Genomic DNA, 20,960 nt, shown 5'->3' on the forward strand with positions numbered 1-20,960 from the left:
AAAAAGACTTAACGAAAAAATTTCAATCATTGAGGTGGTCAGCCAGTTACATTTGGACGTCCCAGAATAAAAATCAATCTTCTCAATCATGTCCTTAATTTCAGTGTATTGAAGTTGACACATACAAATATCAAATATGATGCGCAACAGACATTGAATCTAATCTGTTTTATGAAAACTAAGAGCTTAGGCAGTCTAGTACTGTATGACATGCTTATTAAATGGTTCAAATCATACAGTGAATTGTATGACATTGTTGTTAAATACACTCAAGGAAGTAAAAAATGTCACTGTATAGTCCTATTTTAGCTATCCGCGTTAAAAGAAGATGAAGTACATTTTAACACAAGAAATTGATGCCGTTACACTTTTGCAGATGATGTAACTTCGCTTGACAGACACACTGCTATTGAATTGTGGTTATTTAGAATTATATTTGGCATGGCAGAAATTGTAACATTTACTGCTCACTGCACTTCTGTCGTTATTTTTGACAGGCGATGTGAACTTCAATGGCCTGTTAAGTTTAATATTAGTTGCTGTAACTAATCACAATAAGCGTTGAATTTGTCATGTACCTAATCTAATAATTAGATTACATACATGAGAAGTATGACATTTATTCCTGGCTTGTGACGATAACTGCCATATTGTGTTTTTTTTCCTTTAACCCATTCTTATCATAACATCATTGATTTACTGCACCTTCAGTAGTGTGAGTATTTAGGTCTTAGAAGGGTTATTCCAAAAAAACATCATGCACCTATTTTAACTTTGTTGGACCATGAACATTTTATCTGAACAAGTTTTTTTAATCCCCCAGTATGTTGTCAGCTAGCCAGCCTAGTCAACGAGCACATAGGATATACATGACCCCTCAGTGATTCACACACTGCCCCCTGTCAGAATGACCAGACTTATAACACTGTCTGGGCCAACAAGGGGGACAGGGTGTTTTTCACACTCTATAGGGAAGTATTATAGAATATTAGTTGATACAGAGAAGTTTGAAATTTCGGTGAAACAGTGATTAAATTTATAACGTCCAATAAATATACGAACTCAAATTTACCTGTCTATAAATATCCCTAAACAGCAATTGATAATATCATAAATACATAGGACCACTTGAATATAGTGTACATACCGGTACCATAGGTGGCAGTGTATAGATAAGTATTTGTGAAAGAGCACCACAGAGTCAGTGATGTAGACGTGAGTTGTTGTAATATACATATTAGAGAGCAACCAGTGTATAATAACACATTTAGAATGTAAGTTCTAATACACTGTATATTCATGTACTTGAGTTCATAAGTTTATCTGGGTTACTTGCCTAATATCATATCTAGGACATTCTCTTAAAGTAAGTGTTGCCAGGTAGCCCTTTTTAGACTAGAAGACTTCTAAAATTCTGTTGTTTTTTATACTTCCAAGGCTCTACATGTCATAAGTGTTCTGATAGGGTAGTGAACATAACTGAATGGTCATATTCTTATATCAAGTACTATGTTGCCAACCTATGGTTTTTTTTTCACATGTGAGTGTCTAGTTCAGGTAGTTACATTTTCCATATGGTCATGGTCTCTTAGTTATTGGTTTCTTCTCATCAGATGTACAACCATTACAGATTGGAAGAAGTTTTATATTGTCTTTTCATGTTGCTGTCAGTTTCCATATCCACTATTTCTTGCAAGACTTCACAATTTTCGTGATTTTAATATTTTTTTCTTGAATATGTCAAAAAAGTTTAGGGTCAGCAGTGAAAAAGTAGGTGTGGTCAGGTAACTGGAACCAAACAATTTTTTTTATAAGGCCTTAGAGACTTAGCTATCTGACTTGAAAATGCTGTTCATCAGTACATGTCCATACTAGTGTAGAGGCTATTCTTGGCTTCGTATCTCAAGATCACTCTTCACTTAGAAGTGATCTGAAGCCACAGATAGCTTGTAGACTACCAATGTACTGTTAAGCCAGTATGTGTAGTCAGCTAGCCTAATCTTTCAGCTATCAATCTAGATACATATTTCACAATAACATATTTGTTACAACCATCTTTTACAAGCACGGCAGTTTGAATATGTTTGAACTAAAATGTACTTTTAAATCCTGGTTGCTCCTCATTACAACAACTTGCTCAATTTAAGTGTCGAAATATTCCATATTGCTATAATAATAATAATTATATTTCCTGATTTTTCAGAACTTATGTTTGAGGAGGTATAATAATCATTTTCCCAATATTGTTCTTCTTTCAGTTTAAAAATATTTATGACCTAAGGGGGCCTTGTCACTTCTCATCTAGTGACATGGTCCCTTAGGTCACTCATATTTTCTTTGGTTGAACAAGGGAAAATACTGGGGAACACTTTGTCCCATATATCAAATGACTATTAAAGTATCTGCCATGTACACTATAATCCCTACACACACTCTGACACTCTTTATTGGGTGCAAATACTAAATTATTCTATGTTATTATAAACCCTTGTGAATCATTTGATGTATATGAACTATACAGTGCCCACGAACCTGTCAACTCCTGTACTTGATTTGTCTACATCCCATATCAATAATGGTCTCATACTTTGGAGGAGGTACAGTATAGGGTTAGGGAAAGAAGAGTGGGAGGTGTGGGGGTGGGGGAGGAGCTAGGAGTTAACAATAACCCACTTATCGTACACTTATATCCAACAGATCAATTAAACCCAACTATTGCCATGGTTTAACACCATAATTCTTAATACCATCATACAAAGTGCTTGTAGCAATCAAGTTTGTCCATTAACAACCAACATTTACAAAACTATCATGGCATGTGAGTTTCAGAAATCAGATCATATTGAATTTGTTTGATGATAATTTTTTCTAGCGTAATGAGTATGGAAGAGTACACTGTAAGATATGTTGTGTCTTTCAGCACTCACCAGTCTTCTATTACTTGACATAGCAGCACAACACATCATATCTTACAGACAAAAATGGTACAGCTTTTCTGTTGATTTCTTTATCATGTGATTGTGTCTTTCTGGCATTTGTTGATATCTCTGTTCGAGAGGACTCAACAAATACTAGAACGACAAACTGCACATTATTTTTATCTGTATGCGTTTGAAATTTGACAAGTCTAGAGAGTGTTGTGAAATGCTGGGCTAAAAAGTATTCCAAGAAAATGAGGTATTCGTAATGGACACAGCTGATACAATTAAAATTCTAAAACTCATATATTTTTGCCTATACAGCAAGACACTGTAAGAATGTAAGACCCCATCACCTCAAACTATAATGAATGAAATCGACATCATAGAGTACAACTCGGTATGCAATATTGTTCAACATGCAACGTTCTACAACTCAAACAATGTAATCATGCAGAAAATGACACTATAAGCAATGTTGCCATAGTAACCATGCAAATGCACTATGAATATGTTTACTGAAAGTGAGAAAAAAGTTGACATGTAAAGAGAGAGAAACAACACAGCATTTAAAGGTGTTAATATTTAGCAAAGCGTTCAGGCATGATGTATGCTATATCATCCCATGGATGACGATATAGGCTCTGCTTCATGCGTTTCTGGTCCAAAAAATGACCTGTGTTTGAATGAAAAATGTGGAAAAAATGAGGCAAAATGTCTATCAGGTTGAGAAATTCCCAACTCTATGCTAGGCATGAATTATGATAATGTATGTAAGAGGACAGTACTGATAGACGATCTACAATTATTGATAATGTCTGTGAAAAGGAAAAATTTGAAATCAGTATGTAGGGTTAGATGTTTGTGTTAATGCAGTATAAATGAAAATACAGCCTTTTGAGAAATTTGTTATTTCATATACATTGTAAACATGCAGATTGGTAAGCAACGCATTCTATCAGCTGTTTAGCACAACAAAATATAAACTTGCTTTCTTGGCAAGGCATGCATGCATTTCATTCTTTTTTCATTCCATTCTCTAAGACATGTATGATGCAGGGAAAGTTTGGCTTCACTTCAGGTAATTACTAGATAGAATAATCCAGAGACTTGGCTATGTGGCACTTGGCAGTGTAGTTTGCTGAACGTCAGTGTGTTGGGTTATGAATAGAAATACTTGGTTTGCTTGAATCTCATTTGAATGCACTGAAAAACGTGAATGGAATGTAAAACAAACTTACCAATGAATCCCATACTACGTCCTAACACAAAGAGTCCATTCAATGCACCAATTTCTATGTATTCAGTGGCTTCCTCCCTGAAATACCCAACAACAGATTCTTAATATTCTTCTACATTGCTAGTCTAGTCCCTATACAGTTACTGTATCATTATGATTTACATCTCCACCTCACATTAGTTAACCTCACAGACCAAGTTGGCATCCAGACTACTAAATTGTAGACTTATTATACAAACTGAAATGAACTTTAACCTGTTTGTGTTACTATGTATCATAGTACATTGTAGCCTGTAAGTATTTAAGCTGCATTGGATGTACAGTGGTACTAAATCATGACTTGCTACTGTATACAATTGCTCATTATTAAAACGTTATTGCAGGATACACACCCATATATAACAGCACAGACATAATACAACAACGCAGACATTAAAAACCACAATAAAAGGATAGAAAATATTGACATTTCAAAAATACATTAAATTCCTATACATTAAAATCATCTTCGATCATAAAAAAAATTCTGAGGAGAATACTGTTGAAATTAATATATTAGAACTATTCTTCACTCTTTCAAAAAAACAAAACTAAACATTTTGTGTCTGAGAGCTTCAAATGTTGGAATGGTATGTGACAATCAGAGCAGAGAATGTCTGACTCAGTGTTTGTCTAACTGTGTTTGTTATACCAATGAGAAAGGAGTATTTACTCTGTATTGAAGTCATGGATCTAGGTTGCTTTTAATGGATGTGACCCATTTTTTTAAAAATGTCTGAATTGAAAACTAAAGGTTGATATAGACAGTAGAAGTATCCAGTAGTATACTTACATTGTAAAACATCCACAGTTACGTAGTAAATCAACAAATGCAACACCAATAAAGCCATCCACGTTGAGGATAAGGTTAGGTTTCTGTCAAAGTAACACAAAGAAATAATAAACAGACCACTCCAACTTTGATATTTTGTTCATATTTTTGAGACATCATCAAAGAATGGTTGTTGTTCAAAACAACAGTTTGCTATAAATATTTGTTAAAATTTATATTAATGCGTAGGGACAAGATAACTAATGTCTGACTAATGGTAACAGCACCCTTTTATGTTTAAAATATTGTGTGATACAATATCATTTGTTTGTCACATCTTGAATTTTGGCCGGAATTCCACACACACTGAAATAACACAAAATGCCTTATTTCCAAATGTCTGAAAGCATGTAAATATACATACACACATATTAAATGGAATGCCAGAGCATAATCTCTTGTAAAAATTATGATTTGACAAAAATCATACTAATATGTAAAATGTATATTTTGAATGTGAAAAGCAACAAAAGAACGAAAACAACAACAAAGTGGCTGCTTCCTCTTCAGACAAGAACCACATGTAACAAAGTCATCTGACAAATCTACGTCTACATATATAATAACAGATGATGAAGGCCGAGTCATTTTGCCAAAATAGACTTGGTAAATTATTTACACTATGAGTGTAGAACAAAATAGGATTCCAAGACAAAAAGAACAGCGTTTTCGGTTGCACATGTAACAGTTTGTATAACATTAACATTCTAAGATTATAAAGTGTATGATATATTACCATAGCTGATCCTTTCAATTTCTTACACTAATGTCATGTATCATATTTCATGTCTGGGTATTTCATGTCTGTTGGTTTTCACTTTCAGTGGTCAATTTTGAACTACACCAACTTTTTTGTCTTAGACCTTGAAAAGACTTGTAAAGTTGAAACTTAATAAATAATAAAATACTGTTTTTATATACAAATGTAGCGCTTTCCCACGCTGTGCTCAAAGTACTTTACAATCATTACCCCTGGCACGGATCTATAGTGACACAAAGGCCCTTTAGTCTTCCTCAACTCCCTGGGTGGCATACATTGCAGCCCCTGTAAGCGCATAGGATTAAAGCGTTCGTCCAAGGACTTTATCCATTTAAAAACAAATGACAACGACAGGGGTCGAACCTTCAACCTGTAGATTCCAAGCTGGCCACTCTAATCATTCACCCATCATGACTCCACTTCAGAAAATACATGCTGATTTTAACACAACTTAATTTGGACACTTGTGTCTTTTCAATTCTCACTCAAAGTATTGTCATGTCTAATCTATCATTATCCTCTATGTTATCAGTAAGTATTGCATATCAAGCTATTAGCATAGAATTAGAGTTTACCTTGGCAGTTGTCACCTTTTCCACATCTAAAGCATAGTTTAATAGTGGAGTGGCTGGAAAGTTAGCTTGGGCAAACTCCTTTAGAATAACAACACGCATATCTGGGTTGTTGATCTGAAATAAATTTGAAAGAAATTAGTTTCTCTCCCTTGCAAGTGTCGAAATTCCAATAGAAACTCTTAAGATGTGAAGTTTAACTAACACATACATGCAATTATCTCTGATCAAGCTTCAGTACATCTCTTTTGTTACAAGTTTAAACTGCATCTGAACAGTGAGTATATCTGCCCTTACCTTCTTTCATGTTTCGAGCTAACCTTTCTCAGTAAACGTGTGACACAAGATGGCTTAAAATAACTTGAAAGCTTAGGAAGTTTACCATGCTTTCAGATTCTCTAACTTGTCACTAGAGGGAGCTTTACATATACCATGGCCCACAGTGATCTCAGGCTTGCCAAAATCAGCATGACACTAACTTTTTATCATCATACATATGCTACTGTAAACTTAGATATTTTCATTACTAGAACATTTTGTGATTAGACAGTCTTCAGCTAGTTCTCAAAGACTAAGTTTTACTAATTACCAGACTGGTATCACTGTGTCCATGTACATGAAGGCATTTTAGTCACTACTTATTTTTGCATATTTGTTGTCCAGCGAAATAAGCAAAACTAATTCTTTACCAAAATTATCCAGGTTTACAGTAATTGAGTCACAAGGTCCGATATTCCCAGTGTTCTTGCCAAACAAAGTAACATGGGCAATGGGCATCTTGTAAATTCTGAATACCCTCCTTGATAAACAGGAAATCATACTCCAAGCCACTTCATTTTATATAAAAATGCTATCAAAACAAACCCTGAGCTGACCCCTTCCTTAGGTCTCCAATTGGCAACTAGAGAGGGCGCTGTCTCTTTCTCAGCCAGACTGAAAACGGTCTAGGGAGAACACTGACTCTTATAAAATACAATGTAAGAACAGTTCCCCATAAAAATCAATCATGCTATTACTTACAGATTTGACCCTGTGTCCAATACCCATGATAAGTTTATGTTCTTTCCTCATTTTATTAACAAATTCCATAGGAATTAAGCCTGCGTCGTATGCTTCACTGAACTGTCTAGCAGCGGCATCCAGAGCTCCACCAAATCGATCACCCTACAAAAAAGATATGGATGTTAGAAAAGATGATGAAGATGTATGAAAAATCTCTATATTAACAGTCGTTAAAAAGACAGATTTGCGATACCTGAATTGTTTATTTCACTAGCTATAAAAGACATTTTTGTAAAGTATTCATCAAAGCAAGACAAATACTATGACAAGGATTAGATCTGGTGAGAGCAGTAGAAAATAGTCCTGTCTGAACCAGTCTAGTCTGTAACCCTGACTTTGCAAGTGAGGTCTTACACTGAAACTAACACCGTATCATAGGTATGTGGTACCAGTCTTGGAATACACCTGATATCATTTTGAATGATGTCCAGAGATCAGACATTTGTACTGATGAAATTTTCCGGATTATCATTTTGTTTATGGTAATGTATCAGGAGTTTTTGTGGTCAACTATTGTGACGGTTATTGTCCATATCTATTGAGTATTTGGTATAATTATATCTTAAATACAGACTGCCATTTGACTTGAAAGTGTTAACAAATGTTTAAAAAGTCTCTACAGTAATATCTAAAGTTACATTTTGAGCAAAATATTTGATGTATTCTTTTACAACATTAATATGGTTGTGTCAGTGTTTGTTGCAAGAGAAATGTAACTATATGGAAATTTTCAACAATTTTTGGCTGATAATGTAACAAATTTAATTTTTAGGGCAGAATAATTAACTTAGACTGAACTTTTGCTCAGATGAGCTTTCATCAGAATATTTAACATTATTCCAGGACTTATATGTATACGATCTAAACAGGATGGTATACATTGTATATTTTATTCTCGTATCTTATGATGTGTATCAGAGCACTTAATGGACATTTTAGTTTTCATGTACCCTGAGTCACCTCATTTCTAGAAACACTTACTATAAAACTCTGGTCTGTTTGGACTTCCAAATTTCAACAAGTTATATTTTAACAATAGAATCATGCATCAATCTAATACTTACAATTGTGAGGAGACCTGAACAGAGAGATGAGATGAGATCTTTACCAGCTCTGGCAGTAACTATAGTATTATGTGCACCAGATACTGCTGGACCATGGTCAGCTGTTACCATTAGACACATTTCAATAAACTGGGCAGCATAGGACGGTAACCTTTAAACACAAAATAAGTATTATTTACTTTAATGGTACAATATTACCTAGTCTGTCTGCTTGAAATGCATTGCTGTTTTCTCAACTAAACTTGTATGTATATTTTGTAGTTCCTGTTTTACAGGGATGTGCTATACAGAAGCTGACTGCATAAGAATGTGGGCAAAATTTCATTGTACTATTGAACTCATATTCTGCAAAGGACAAACAAGGTTCGTTTATTGCAGATGTGTTCAGATGTCTCTACATGTACACACCGTGTCATATCTCAAAGCCTGCTTCAAAGCATAGCAATCAATATGAAGCGTGTAGTTAGGCCTGGTTGGTGATGGAAATTTTGATTCTTAAATTTTCATTCGGGAGGCCGGATGCTCACATAAATATTGCAGAAATGTGAATTTTATAGCACACTTCAACTTTCATGCAGTACACAGACTGTGAGATCTCAATGAGTATCTGTAACAGCAGCATATTGAAAATGATGATACAGTAAATACATTTACCTTCTTTGGAACCAGAGTAAACTGAGTACACCACCAATACCCATGTCTTCTTTAAAGACCTCTGTGATCGGCATTCCAGCATAGATCAGTTCCTGTCCTCTTTCATCACAGATACTAGTCATAAAGGAAGCTGGTTTACGAATCAGACCAAGTTCCTATATTCAGAATGAGAAACAAATTGAAATACCACATGTCAAGATTTTGTACATTACATAATAACATCTGATGAATTTGGAATCATCTCTTCAGTTCCACTTAATGAGAATTCAAAAATAAACCTTCTTCACATTAAACCTGAAGCTACTTATCCTGTCAGATGAGTTACGTAGTAAACATTGATTGATTTTTGACCACAAATACGGCCACCATTTGGCCAAATTTGCATATGTCACGAAAGAAAGTCATGCATACATTGTATATGTACAATATACAATATGTCACCTTTGTACCAGGTTTGATTGATTAGAAATGGGATATTGCATGTCAGAGAAATGATGTATTCAGATTGGATGGATGGACATTGGGGGGCTAAAAATTAATTTAATCTTCTACTGGTTAGTCTTGAGGCAAACAGAAATAGTTTTTGTGCCAAAGAGACATTAAACCTGACCAAGTTGATAAATTTGTACAACTCACCCTAGCCCATGCATAGTCCATAGGTACTGTAGGTGGAGGGAGTTCTTCTTCTGGTACAATCACTCCCTTACTCACTAACAGATCATACACTTCACTGTGGAATAAAAACAGTGGTAATTTTCATCAATGGATGATTTGTCAAAACTCGTCACAATGTGAGATTTTTATTACTTCTGTTACTATTTTCAAAGGAGTGACCAAACGAAGCCTTTAAAGAGAGATATACTTTTAATAAATACAAAGGCCCACTTCGGACTAGAATTAAATGCTAGGTGTGACAGACGTTTGTTTGGCTTAGCCATAGAAAAAGTTGTCCCCAACAAAAGAATGATCCCATGTTATCCTTATTGAAATAACACTAATGTGATGACCAGGGATTGAAACATTGGCCTTTAACGACAACACATGTACACATCATTATCACACTTTCAGCTGACATGAAATTAATGTGATGATTAATATATCATGGTCACTTTATTGTATTTATGGCCACCGGCCCAAAATACAAAGAAAATTCATTCATAATCTGAAAAACTTCACAATCTCAGAAAATATCATTTACTTCTTTTCTCAAAGACAGTGTATGATAAAGGAAAACTGAGTTTTTGTAGATTGTATCGAAGTCTTCAGAACGCATGATTTCTATGAACATTGTATTCTACTTTGTAATGTAACAGAAGCTCATGTTAATAGCATGTATTCAACTTCAATGTTCTTTGCTGCCATAATTTCATGAGTGTAGTTGCATGGAACTAAAGCAGAAAACACAACAAGCATGCAATGCACACACAGACATACACTGGAACTCTCACATCATGGGGTTCTGCTATTATGGAAGTTACCAAATGTTCTACAGTGTTATTGGAGGTAGAAGTAATTAGATACCAACTTACTTGATTTTATCTCCAACGTCATCAAAACTACTGGGTACATAGGCTCCGGCTACAGCTAACGCTTTGTTCTTAGCTGCTGCTGTCTCTCTCTCTCCATGTGCACATGCACCAGCATGACCAAATTGGACCTAATAATACAAACAGTACATGAAATTAGTTTTTGAAAATCACATACATAGGACACTGGTAATCCAGCCTTCGGTTTTCTTAGATACAGACACAAACTAAATCTATTGTTCTTCAATGAGGTAGATTACACAAGTGGGTGATAGCGGTTCCTCTGTTGTGTGATTCTAATCACCCTACGATCAACATAGTGTAAACATTGGAAGTCCCAAAACAGTACATTGCAAGTTTATGGAACAACTTGAACTCCCTACTGAGAATAGTTATTCCACTCAACAACTTATTACAGTTGTACAATTGTGTCAACATGTTGTGACAATATTTTACTTTGTGTCTATATCATAGAAAACCAAAGGCTTAATTATCAGAGTTAAAACAGGAAAACAAGTAGTCAATTTCTTGAAATTTGTGAACCAAATTTTGAAGAATATAATAAACAAACTGATGAATACATTGAAAACTCTGATGATATTATATTTCTACTTTCTTGTTCCTGGCTGGCTAAATGTTTACTACAACAATAATACAGACAAGTGACTGATGAAATTTGACTACTCTGGCTCAAACTTACATGTTTTTTGGGGTTTTTTTTGCTAAGTTTGGGATTTTTGGTAACAGAGGAAGACAAAATTTTGTACAATTTGATGGTAGATTTCTATGCTCTGTACCATAAACCTGGAAAATTTGGTAGATTTTACCTACTTGCAACAAAGACACTGACAACATACCTTAAAATACACACAACACTGGTTCGTAAGTCTTACCTCTGAAGTGAACATTGAAGCACATGTACCAATGCACCATGCTACAATTGGTTTTGTAATTCTACCATTCTCAATTTGTGCACAGATTTCATATTCCTCAACACCACCAACCTGTAGTACATGCAAAGGAAATGGATTTAGGTATAAAATACATTAGGTTGAGTACATGAAATTAGGGTGACTAGCGCCCTCTATGTCCAATAATGTTGTGTTTTCAGTAATGCCTAGAGCTACAAAGCATAAGATTCCTATCTTGTGAACTATTGTCCAGTCTGATTTTCATGAGTATACCATTTCATCAAACATTTTGTCAGTCATTTCAAGTCATCTAAAAAGTGTCAATCACATGACATTTACATATTTATGACATAATTTACACATTAGTGATTCATTTACATATTCATGTCATCATTTACATATTCATGACATCATTTGCATATTTGAAATCATTTATATATATTCCAGACATCATTTAAATATTCATGCAATTATTTACATATTCATGAAATCATCTGCAATAAAACAATGTCACTACTATACTTTTGATTTCCTCAACTGAAAAAAATCACATTTTAAGATTAATTTTCTATTTGTCAGTGACACAGCCTCATTCTATTTTTATCCACAGATTGTTATCGCAATGTTTCATCTGTAGTACTTAAGTTTACAAAATGCCATACTAAAATAAACTGACCTCTCCTAACATGACAATCATCTTGACTTTGGGATCATCTTGGTATCGTAAAATGTGATCAATAAATGTAGTACCAGGGTACCTGTCAAAATAATAAATACAATCAATCTATTATACCAGGATATTCTATTTTAACTCAGATACCAGCACTTCATAAACAATACCAGGTAAGAGTGTGACAAGATCAAATGAAAATAATCTATCACTAATACTAATAACAGAACACATTTATAAAGCGCTTTCTACAATGGATCGTGATCATAGCTCTGTACAACTATCAACCTTGTCACAGACCTATGTTGGCAAAAATGGCTCAATATAACGTCAACACCCCAATCTATTCTATCAAGTTAAATTTGTCAGTCAAGTACATACTAATTATATTATACTGATTGAATATGTAGACTGTCATACGCTAGTAAGAATGTAAGCTATATGTATTTAGAACTTTTACATCATTTCTGTTTAGATATATCTACATGTATAATTGTACTTTTGCATCAAAGACTAAAGAGAATGATATTTCTATTTTCTCTGACATCTTTTCAAGAAATTAAATTAAAAGCAGGTTTGGATTAGGATTAAAATTTAGGTGTAAAAAAAACAGTTGTCTGACAGAGCTACATACATAGAACAAGCGACCTATCGGTCAGAATAGCTCCGCTGTTTTTTTTTAAATTTTATTTTTTATTTTGGTGACATGTAGAAGTGGTTCAGGTCTTCAGCTCTTCGAGTCACTATGCAGTTTTGTTTTAGCGATGCAATAAAGTGGTTAGTGGTTTCATATGATGTCTCACTATAAAACACATTTTACACAGAAGTTGGTAATGTATTGTACTTTTATACCATAGTCACCATTTTATAACAAAAATCTACTGTTATGAAAAATTGCACAAAATCTCAGAAACAAGCATACAGACACAACAAAGGCACACACCTTGCACAACAGACATAAATACAATAACAAAGTTCTCAGAACCCGAGAACACTCTTCAGTTGAGGAGGTTAAAGTAGGATTTGGGCACCGTCCCAAATTAACTGCTGGTCTGAACATAGACCACTAGAGAACTAGAGAACACAAAGAGAACAAAAGCAAAGACAACAACCAAAATCTAATAAAACACATGTGATAGGACAGTACATACATAAAATAAAAGACAGGTGATAGGACAGTACATACATTATTAGAAACTTGTCCTAGAACTCACTACAATATAAGTTGTACCAAGGATACAAACACTTGAAAGAACTAGAAATAGAAAGTTCAATTGTCTTAGTTTATATTTCAAATTACTGACTAGGTATTAGTCCAACAATACAGGCAGTCTGTAGGGAGTTTTTATTCTGTGCACTACATGATCAATGTAAAATTAACAAAGATATTGTCCTTCTGCTGCGCTTGTATTCTTCACCTTTACTTGTATTATAATTATTACACCAGGATGTTGCTCCTGCTTGGAGGTGATATAGAAACAAACCCAGGTCCTCCAACACCAAAACAGACTTGCCCTGGTAAATTTGCAATTATTGGTAGTATACATCAAGGTTCACTCCAATTTTTGATTACTGAATCTGGTGCATGTCATTCATAAAAATTAATTGAAAACAATTCATTTCCCTTTATTTATCTAAAATTTGATATCCTTTTAATTTTCATGAATGGAAAATAATTTTTCATCCAAATTTGCCGGAAATACGTACATTTTTAATGTGACGAATTTGGGCTAAGAATAACCGAATACGTTCAGTGCAAATGTGCAGTAACAAACATGGCTGCCACATTGGAGCTACCTCGTGGTACTACGATCGCGATTCACATCCAAACGTGATCATTTAGGACATAAATTTTACCATGGAACCGTACCGGAGTAGTTATTTCTAAAGAACATGTATAAATTTTAGGATTTTGTTCGTATTTATCGATACAATGCGAAAATTGCCGTGACATCGTACATCGTATGCGTACTGTATTACCGTTACGTATACGGGAAGGCTTGGAAATTACCGGCTTGATATACCCGGCCATAGAAACTACCAACATACCGTCTTCTACTTTACGACGGTACTACATTTACTGTTTTTGTTTCGGCTACCATTGTTATAATCAAGGCGATAAATAAGTTCATAAATGATGATAGACGCAGTGTCGCTGTTCACTTCCTTTTTAACGGCATTGAATAGAATCTCTTGAAGACGTTCACACCAAAACAAAGGGGCGCTGAACGCAAACAGAGGGGCGGTGCGCCCCTCAAAAACCCCTCGTGGAGAACACTGATAATGTAGGGTTAAACTTACAACGGAATCTACTGTATCGTGGAGAACGGAAGAAATTTTGTGCGAGCACTACAATTCATGAATGAAATCTAAAGCACATACGTCATCAGCCTCTTTTTGGATAACGTTGGCGATCTTGCACAATATTCTCAGATTTGGATTCACACTATTAGACATATTCATATATTAGACGAATTGGATAGGGACCAAATAATTCTCAAAAAGTACAATAAACCGTTTTCCGGCCATATTTGATGATTTTGATAAACAAATATGCATACTTGCGCTTACAACTTTCATTCAAAAGCTTTATTTACACACATACCATTTACCACAAATGTACAATTATGATTGGCACAGCATGAAATGCATTGTATGTAATGAAGTGTGTACTAGTTTTCATACAGGTACAAAGCGCATTGACAATAAAGATTAATAATTATCCAAAGCACATTGACAATAAAGAATAATAATTCTCCTTACCTTTTATCGATGCAAATATAAAAAACAAAAGTCACTCTTACAAACATCCGAATCTAATCTGAATTTGAATTCGATAATCTAAATTTGAATTCGATGATTGCAATTCTGAACCCATGTTCATACACATGTACAATTTACTCTACAAATTATTGTTACAGACATGTGAAATATTTTAAATGTTTGTAAATCAGCTAAACCACATAGCATCCAAAAGAAAATCAGCGTGCATATGTAACTCATATCTAATTATGAATGTACCAATTTTGGAAGGAATTGGTCCATGATTGTCCGAGATATGGCTGAGGACGGACACACGCATGCATGCACGCACGGACGCACGCACGGACAGAACCCAATTTATAAAGCCCCCGCCTCGGACTTCGTCCGACGGGGGCTAAAAAATGACTGGGAAATGCACACAAGAAAAAGAAAAAAAGAGGATTTTGAGGTTGGCTATAAGTAATTCCAGTGTCTTACAGCTGTAACCCTGGAAAATTTTAATGAAGAATGAAATAAACTAGGGATCTAAAATAATTTTGAGGCAATTTGAATTTCAATTTTCTAACAAATTTACAAAGTCAACAACATTCAACTTGTTCTAGTTGTGGTAGATATATATAGGGAAGAAATGTATTAATCGCCATCTTAGTTTCCGTACGGCGACAATCTCAAGTACCCGGAAGAGAGTCATTCTCAGCCATACGTTACACTCGTTCATGGATCATGTTCGGTTACCTTTCACAAAGAAAACACAACAAAATGGTTGAAATGATCTTTTTTTAATTTCTTTTCATCACAACTGTACAACAAAATCTGCGTGATCAAAAGTGTTTTAAACTAAACCAGAAAGAATTATCGGACTGGCTAAACTTCCCGATGAACTGGAAGGTCTAGGTCCTACTACTTCCAAGTAAGCCTCGACAGTACTATAGTACGTGAGAAAATCGTCTCAAACTAGCGATACAACTTTTAAAATATAACTTGACATGTCTTCATTTGTTAGAGTTATACAATTCAAGACGGGTTTTCACTCGAAAACAACAATTCTGTGAATAATGACACTCTGAACACAGCGATTTCTCGGACGATGTTACCACTGTAACGTATGGCTGACAACGACTTGCTTCCGGGTTAGTCCCTCGTGCATACGGGTGGATTGTCGGCGATTAATATACATACATGTACATCGTCTGATATTTTAATTCACAGTGTTTTTTGTTACCGGCGCCTGTCAGCAGACTCTGCCATTTTTTTCATCATTCCATTGTATTTAAACCTTGTACTTGACATTTCGCAATATTTATAATTCTCAACAAAATACCTCAACATGCCTCACTTCGCTCGTACTCAAAGCAGCCCCGCACGTAGTCCTGCTTGCATACGGAGGAATTCGGGACTCGATTCTGACAATTGTCCCTCCCCCTCCGGTGTTTAGAGTCAAGTCAGTAATACAGACTCGTGCACCCGAGGACTACCCCGCGCGGTATGATCACTGACACTGATGACATGATGAGAGAGAACCTTTTCGGATTTACATGTAAAACGGGGAAAGATACGCAAAACATAATGCAAAGTCTGAAGCCAAATTAAAGTTGTAATTATTTTAATCATTTTTACTTGCCAAATATTTGCATTTTGGAAAGGCAAGACACGTTCATGTCATTTAACTTTACATGTGAACTGTCGCAGTGTCGGCCATATTTAAACTTCAACCGCATGCCTGGCATGCCCTTCCTTACGCAAGTTGTCTGAATTCTGGTTCAGTCATTCCAAATTGCACGACAATATAGAATTAACCACAAGTTACATGTTATCTGAAAACATCACACTTTTATAGTGGGTCTGAAGTGTGATTTTAGTGAGTACTAAGAACGTCCTGTGTTGATACTCAAGATACTTGCTGTGGAAAATCGTTCGGTCGAATGAGGTCACCTTCAGCTTCTGGTCGAATCAGGATAGAGTATGCAAATGAGGATGTTGCGGACTGGCTGATTATGTAGAAGGGTGCAGAATTAGATTTGAAGTTTACAACCCTGTTTCGAACAAACGCTTGTCATTTGGGCGCCCAATGCGTAGAATTATGACTATAGCACATATTACATTGCTTGTTTGACGTCAATAGTGTCTTTTGAAAAGTGGCAGTTTACTTAAAGTCTCGTCGACTGATTTCCAATATGGCGTCGGTCATTATGCTCATTAACATATTCATTTGAGTAAGCTACCCCCTGCGCACCAACACGCCAGATATCAAAGCAATCTAATAAGAGGTTTTCAAGGAGTTGATGAAAATGACATTTTATGAAAAAAAATCATAAAAAATTGAAAATGGCACAGATCAACTTGGCATGAACAAATCTGAACAGCCTCCCCCCCAGGGAACATGCACACCAAATATCGAAGAATTCCGACTGTCACTTATGGAGTAGATAGTAAAAATATAAAAGTTTGACGGACACCTATGATTCACTCTACTCTCTATACCTCAATACCCACCTATACCTAAAGCTACGCTTTCAGCTTTCGCTGACAGCGGAGCTAAAAATAGGTCCAGATCAAAAAGAATGATCCCATGTAATCGGTATGGCTAAACTGATAAGATAACATTTAATGTGAGAACCTGAGATTGAAACCCTGGCCTTTAAAGATGTACCATTCTTGAGGAAATAAAAACCTAAACAAAGTTGTCTGTAATTTGTTGAGTTGATATCACATTACTACACCAACTAAAATATATATGATTATGTAGATATATCTTTTCTAATCATTTTTTTCATCTGTGTTTGAACTGTCAATATTTTTCAAAATACCCATGCATAAGGGATAATTTTCCAGAACCTACAACTAAATTTGAACATGGCGTCTTGCCTGCTGTCATAACTGTCATGTTCTAGACAGATAGAAAATCCTAAACATTACAAGGTGGATTTCAAGTAAAGACATGTTGTGAATCACAGGTATTCATAGTGCTGCATGCTATTTACAGTTTGTAAACAAATGAGATAACCACACTTACCTATCTCCACCAATAGCAATTCCTTCATAGACACCATTGGTATTTCTAGATATGATGTTGTTCAATTCATTGGACATACCACCAGACCTAGATACATACGCCACACTACCAGGACGGTAGAGTTTAGATGCCAGTATGTTGTCTAACATACCGCCTGTGTTACCAATCTTAAAACATCCTGGCTTGATACCACCAACCTGGTAGATACAAAGTTATATCATTACATTCACTCTCAGTATACTGTAAACCTAGACATGTTTGCTGCTAGAAAATTTTGTGATTTTATAGTCTTCATCTAGTTCTCAAAGACTCATTTTCACTAATTACCAGATTGGTACATTGCGTCATGTACAGGAAGGCTTTTTAGTCACTTCTTATTTTTGCATATTTGTTGTCCTGCGAATTAAATTCTCTGTGACTTAATAGCAACATAATTTAAAAGGAACCGTGACAACAAATAAATACTACAAAGTGTCTGTGATATGCAAGATATGGCTGGATTCAGCCCCTGGAAGCCAAAGCTAAGGTGAAAGGTTAAAGTCTCAAGTAAAGAAAATTTAAATCTGATAATTTGAAATTATGAAATATGGTTTTATATTTGTTTTAACTAAGGCCCCCCAAAAAAGATTTGTTTCTGGTCAGGACAGTTTGTCTAAAATGGTGCGATGACGTGATGTCACTCAGTCTACTATTTATGACAGTTACTGTTATCATTTAGTACTTTAGAGCAAGTGTGTATGTGGGGGCAGATGTCATTTGCTTGTTCATGACTGACTCTGCAGTTGTCTTCACTGAAGTAGGGTAGGGAGGATTTTTCCCCACGTCCACGGATATGCAGACTACATGGGCTGGACAAACACACATAAAAAAAGACCGATGCAGGGGATGTGTGTGCTGACGAGAAACAATTTTTGTTGTTGTTGTTGGCCTAAATAGATGTGGAGAACTTACTGTAGCTGGTCCTATAATGGTCACATTCTTCTCCTTTGCAATCTTATTCAGTACTCTGGTTTTGTTTTCTGGAATGCCTTCAGCAATAATGGAAATGGAACGGATCTGATGAAGGAGAGAGAGAGTTTGTATTCAGTGTTTTTGCTAAAGTTGGGAACCCCGGTAACAGAAAGAGGGGAAATACAGTAAAATTGGTATAGTGTCCAATACATTGTGTCAGAATTTGGGTTGGGAATGCTGGTAAAATGACTGGGGAATTCCAGTAGATTTTACCTACTTTAACAACAAGACACACCCATTCAATATGTACTAGCAACAGAACATGTAAGCCCATCCTGAAATATTGTGTTTGACAATGTCATAACATATTTTCAAGTCATTTGCTTTGTGTTCAATCTTTATAAAACAATTATTTACTAAAAACAAGTATCAATGCCAGTACAATGAAAATCTTTAAAAATATCTACAATACAACATAAATTTTCAACATACATGCACATGTATGACTTGACACTATGCCCAGATGGAATGGATGAAATAGTATTAACAATATAGCATAGGATTGTATGTTTTCAAATTGGGATGCTTTCGGTAACAGCTGATTCGTGTCTTGCACATTATCTTCTTCCCTGATTAGGTAAACTGGCAGCCTTTTCACCGATTTGACTACAGGACTTATGATTGGACCACAACCCCCGATGTGAAAATACAAAATACACAATGCCTTCTACTGTACCTGTGGGAACTGCATTGCTTCTATTGTACTATCAAAGGCTGATCTAAGTGATGCAAAGTTAACCAGTGTATCAACCTCTGGATGTAGTTTCATGGCTTTCTCCATACTTTTATACAATGGAATCAATACTTCCTTGTGTCCCCAGTAAAATTTCTGCTTGTGATCTCCACTGCAAATAAGACATTATGAAAAAATTAAAATTCATCTTTACACTGTACATACAGATATATACTGTTGTAATCTGTTGCAATTAATCCTCAATGTTTGAAAATATTAATTTAAAAACACATTTATATTGAATATTTTCCTTCAGCATTATAATAATTTTTTTCCGGAAAATATGATCGAAGACTCTGTTTGTTGTAATCAGTTGGCCAAAATGTGCAAAATATCTCACTGATATGAACACATAGAGAAGACAAGACAAAGATGAAATAAAATGCTTACCTGAATGGGTAGACCATGCATACTACTGATGGGTCTAATCTCTGACATACATAGTCAAAATCTAACATGCCTTGTACAGCACGGGGTTGCATTCCCCAAACCATAGCCTGTTATATATGAATAACATGAATTAATAAACTGAGTGTATGTTTGTGTAGACTGTAATTAAAATGATCTGTAAGAAAGAGGTGTGATTATGTATTTGTATGTTTTCTACACACTACCCCATTGTTAAAAAAAATGTTGTACTTTTGGTAATTTTGTGAAAGACTATAAAGATTTGATTCCTAATTGGTATTTGGTTTCATAAAGCAAATAAAGTTTTGTTACCAAATAGTAGTGTATCAAGAGGGACACAAAATATACTGTATAAACCATTCAAATTTTACACAACAATTCCAAACAGAAATGATAATTATCCATATTTACTTGATAAAAGTTAAAATTTAGTATACCTTGGTATGTCTCATAAATAATGGTCTTGGTGTGTTTTCTGTAATCACTGGTATTTTACTAGCTGTTTGAGATTTGCCAGTATCACCGTCTCCTTCCTCCACTCTGAATGATGATGTTCTACTGTGTGTTGGTGTCTTAGCAGACTGAAAGGAAAGCACAGTGTAAATGTTACATTAACTGGACTGTTAAATCATCAAAATCATTATTGCCAAAAAAAACACCAACCCTATTTATGAGTGCAAATAAAAGCCAGTACTCCCTCCTTTCAACTTATTAACTGCAAATATTATGGGATGCTGAACAACTTGAACATTTCATTTCCAAAGCGAACAACAAATTAGAAATA

At 35.1% G+C, this 20,960-nt stretch overlaps 1 protein-coding gene across 1 annotated transcript in view; it reads right to left on the reverse strand.

The window, feature by feature from the left end:
• Window positions 1–20,960, reverse strand: part of LOC144434575 (ATP-citrate synthase-like) — a 55,459-nt gene that overhangs the window by 2,958 nt on the left and 31,541 nt on the right. The window contains exons 12-26 of the mRNA XM_078123043.1: window positions 20,614–20,757; window positions 20,159–20,265; window positions 19,712–19,880; window positions 18,976–19,080; window positions 18,025–18,221; window positions 12,255–12,336; window positions 11,561–11,671; window positions 10,671–10,798; window positions 9,778–9,871; window positions 9,142–9,296; window positions 8,488–8,638; window positions 7,382–7,525; window positions 6,365–6,478; window positions 4,991–5,073; window positions 4,160–4,236 (exon numbers count right to left, since the gene is read on the reverse strand). Coding sequence (XP_077979169.1) covers window positions 4,160–4,236; window positions 4,991–5,073; window positions 6,365–6,478; window positions 7,382–7,525; window positions 8,488–8,638; window positions 9,142–9,296; window positions 9,778–9,871; window positions 10,671–10,798; window positions 11,561–11,671; window positions 12,255–12,336; window positions 18,025–18,221; window positions 18,976–19,080; window positions 19,712–19,880; window positions 20,159–20,265; window positions 20,614–20,757 — 1,861 coding nt within the window. The remainder of the gene's footprint in view (window positions 1–4,159; window positions 4,237–4,990; window positions 5,074–6,364; window positions 6,479–7,381; window positions 7,526–8,487; window positions 8,639–9,141; window positions 9,297–9,777; window positions 9,872–10,670; window positions 10,799–11,560; window positions 11,672–12,254; window positions 12,337–18,024; window positions 18,222–18,975; window positions 19,081–19,711; window positions 19,881–20,158; window positions 20,266–20,613; window positions 20,758–20,960) is intronic.

This window comes from Glandiceps talaboti, chromosome 4 (assembly GCF_964340395.1).
Source record: "Glandiceps talaboti chromosome 4, keGlaTala1.1, whole genome shotgun sequence".
NCBI lineage: Eukaryota > Metazoa > Hemichordata > Enteropneusta > Spengelidae > Glandiceps > Glandiceps talaboti.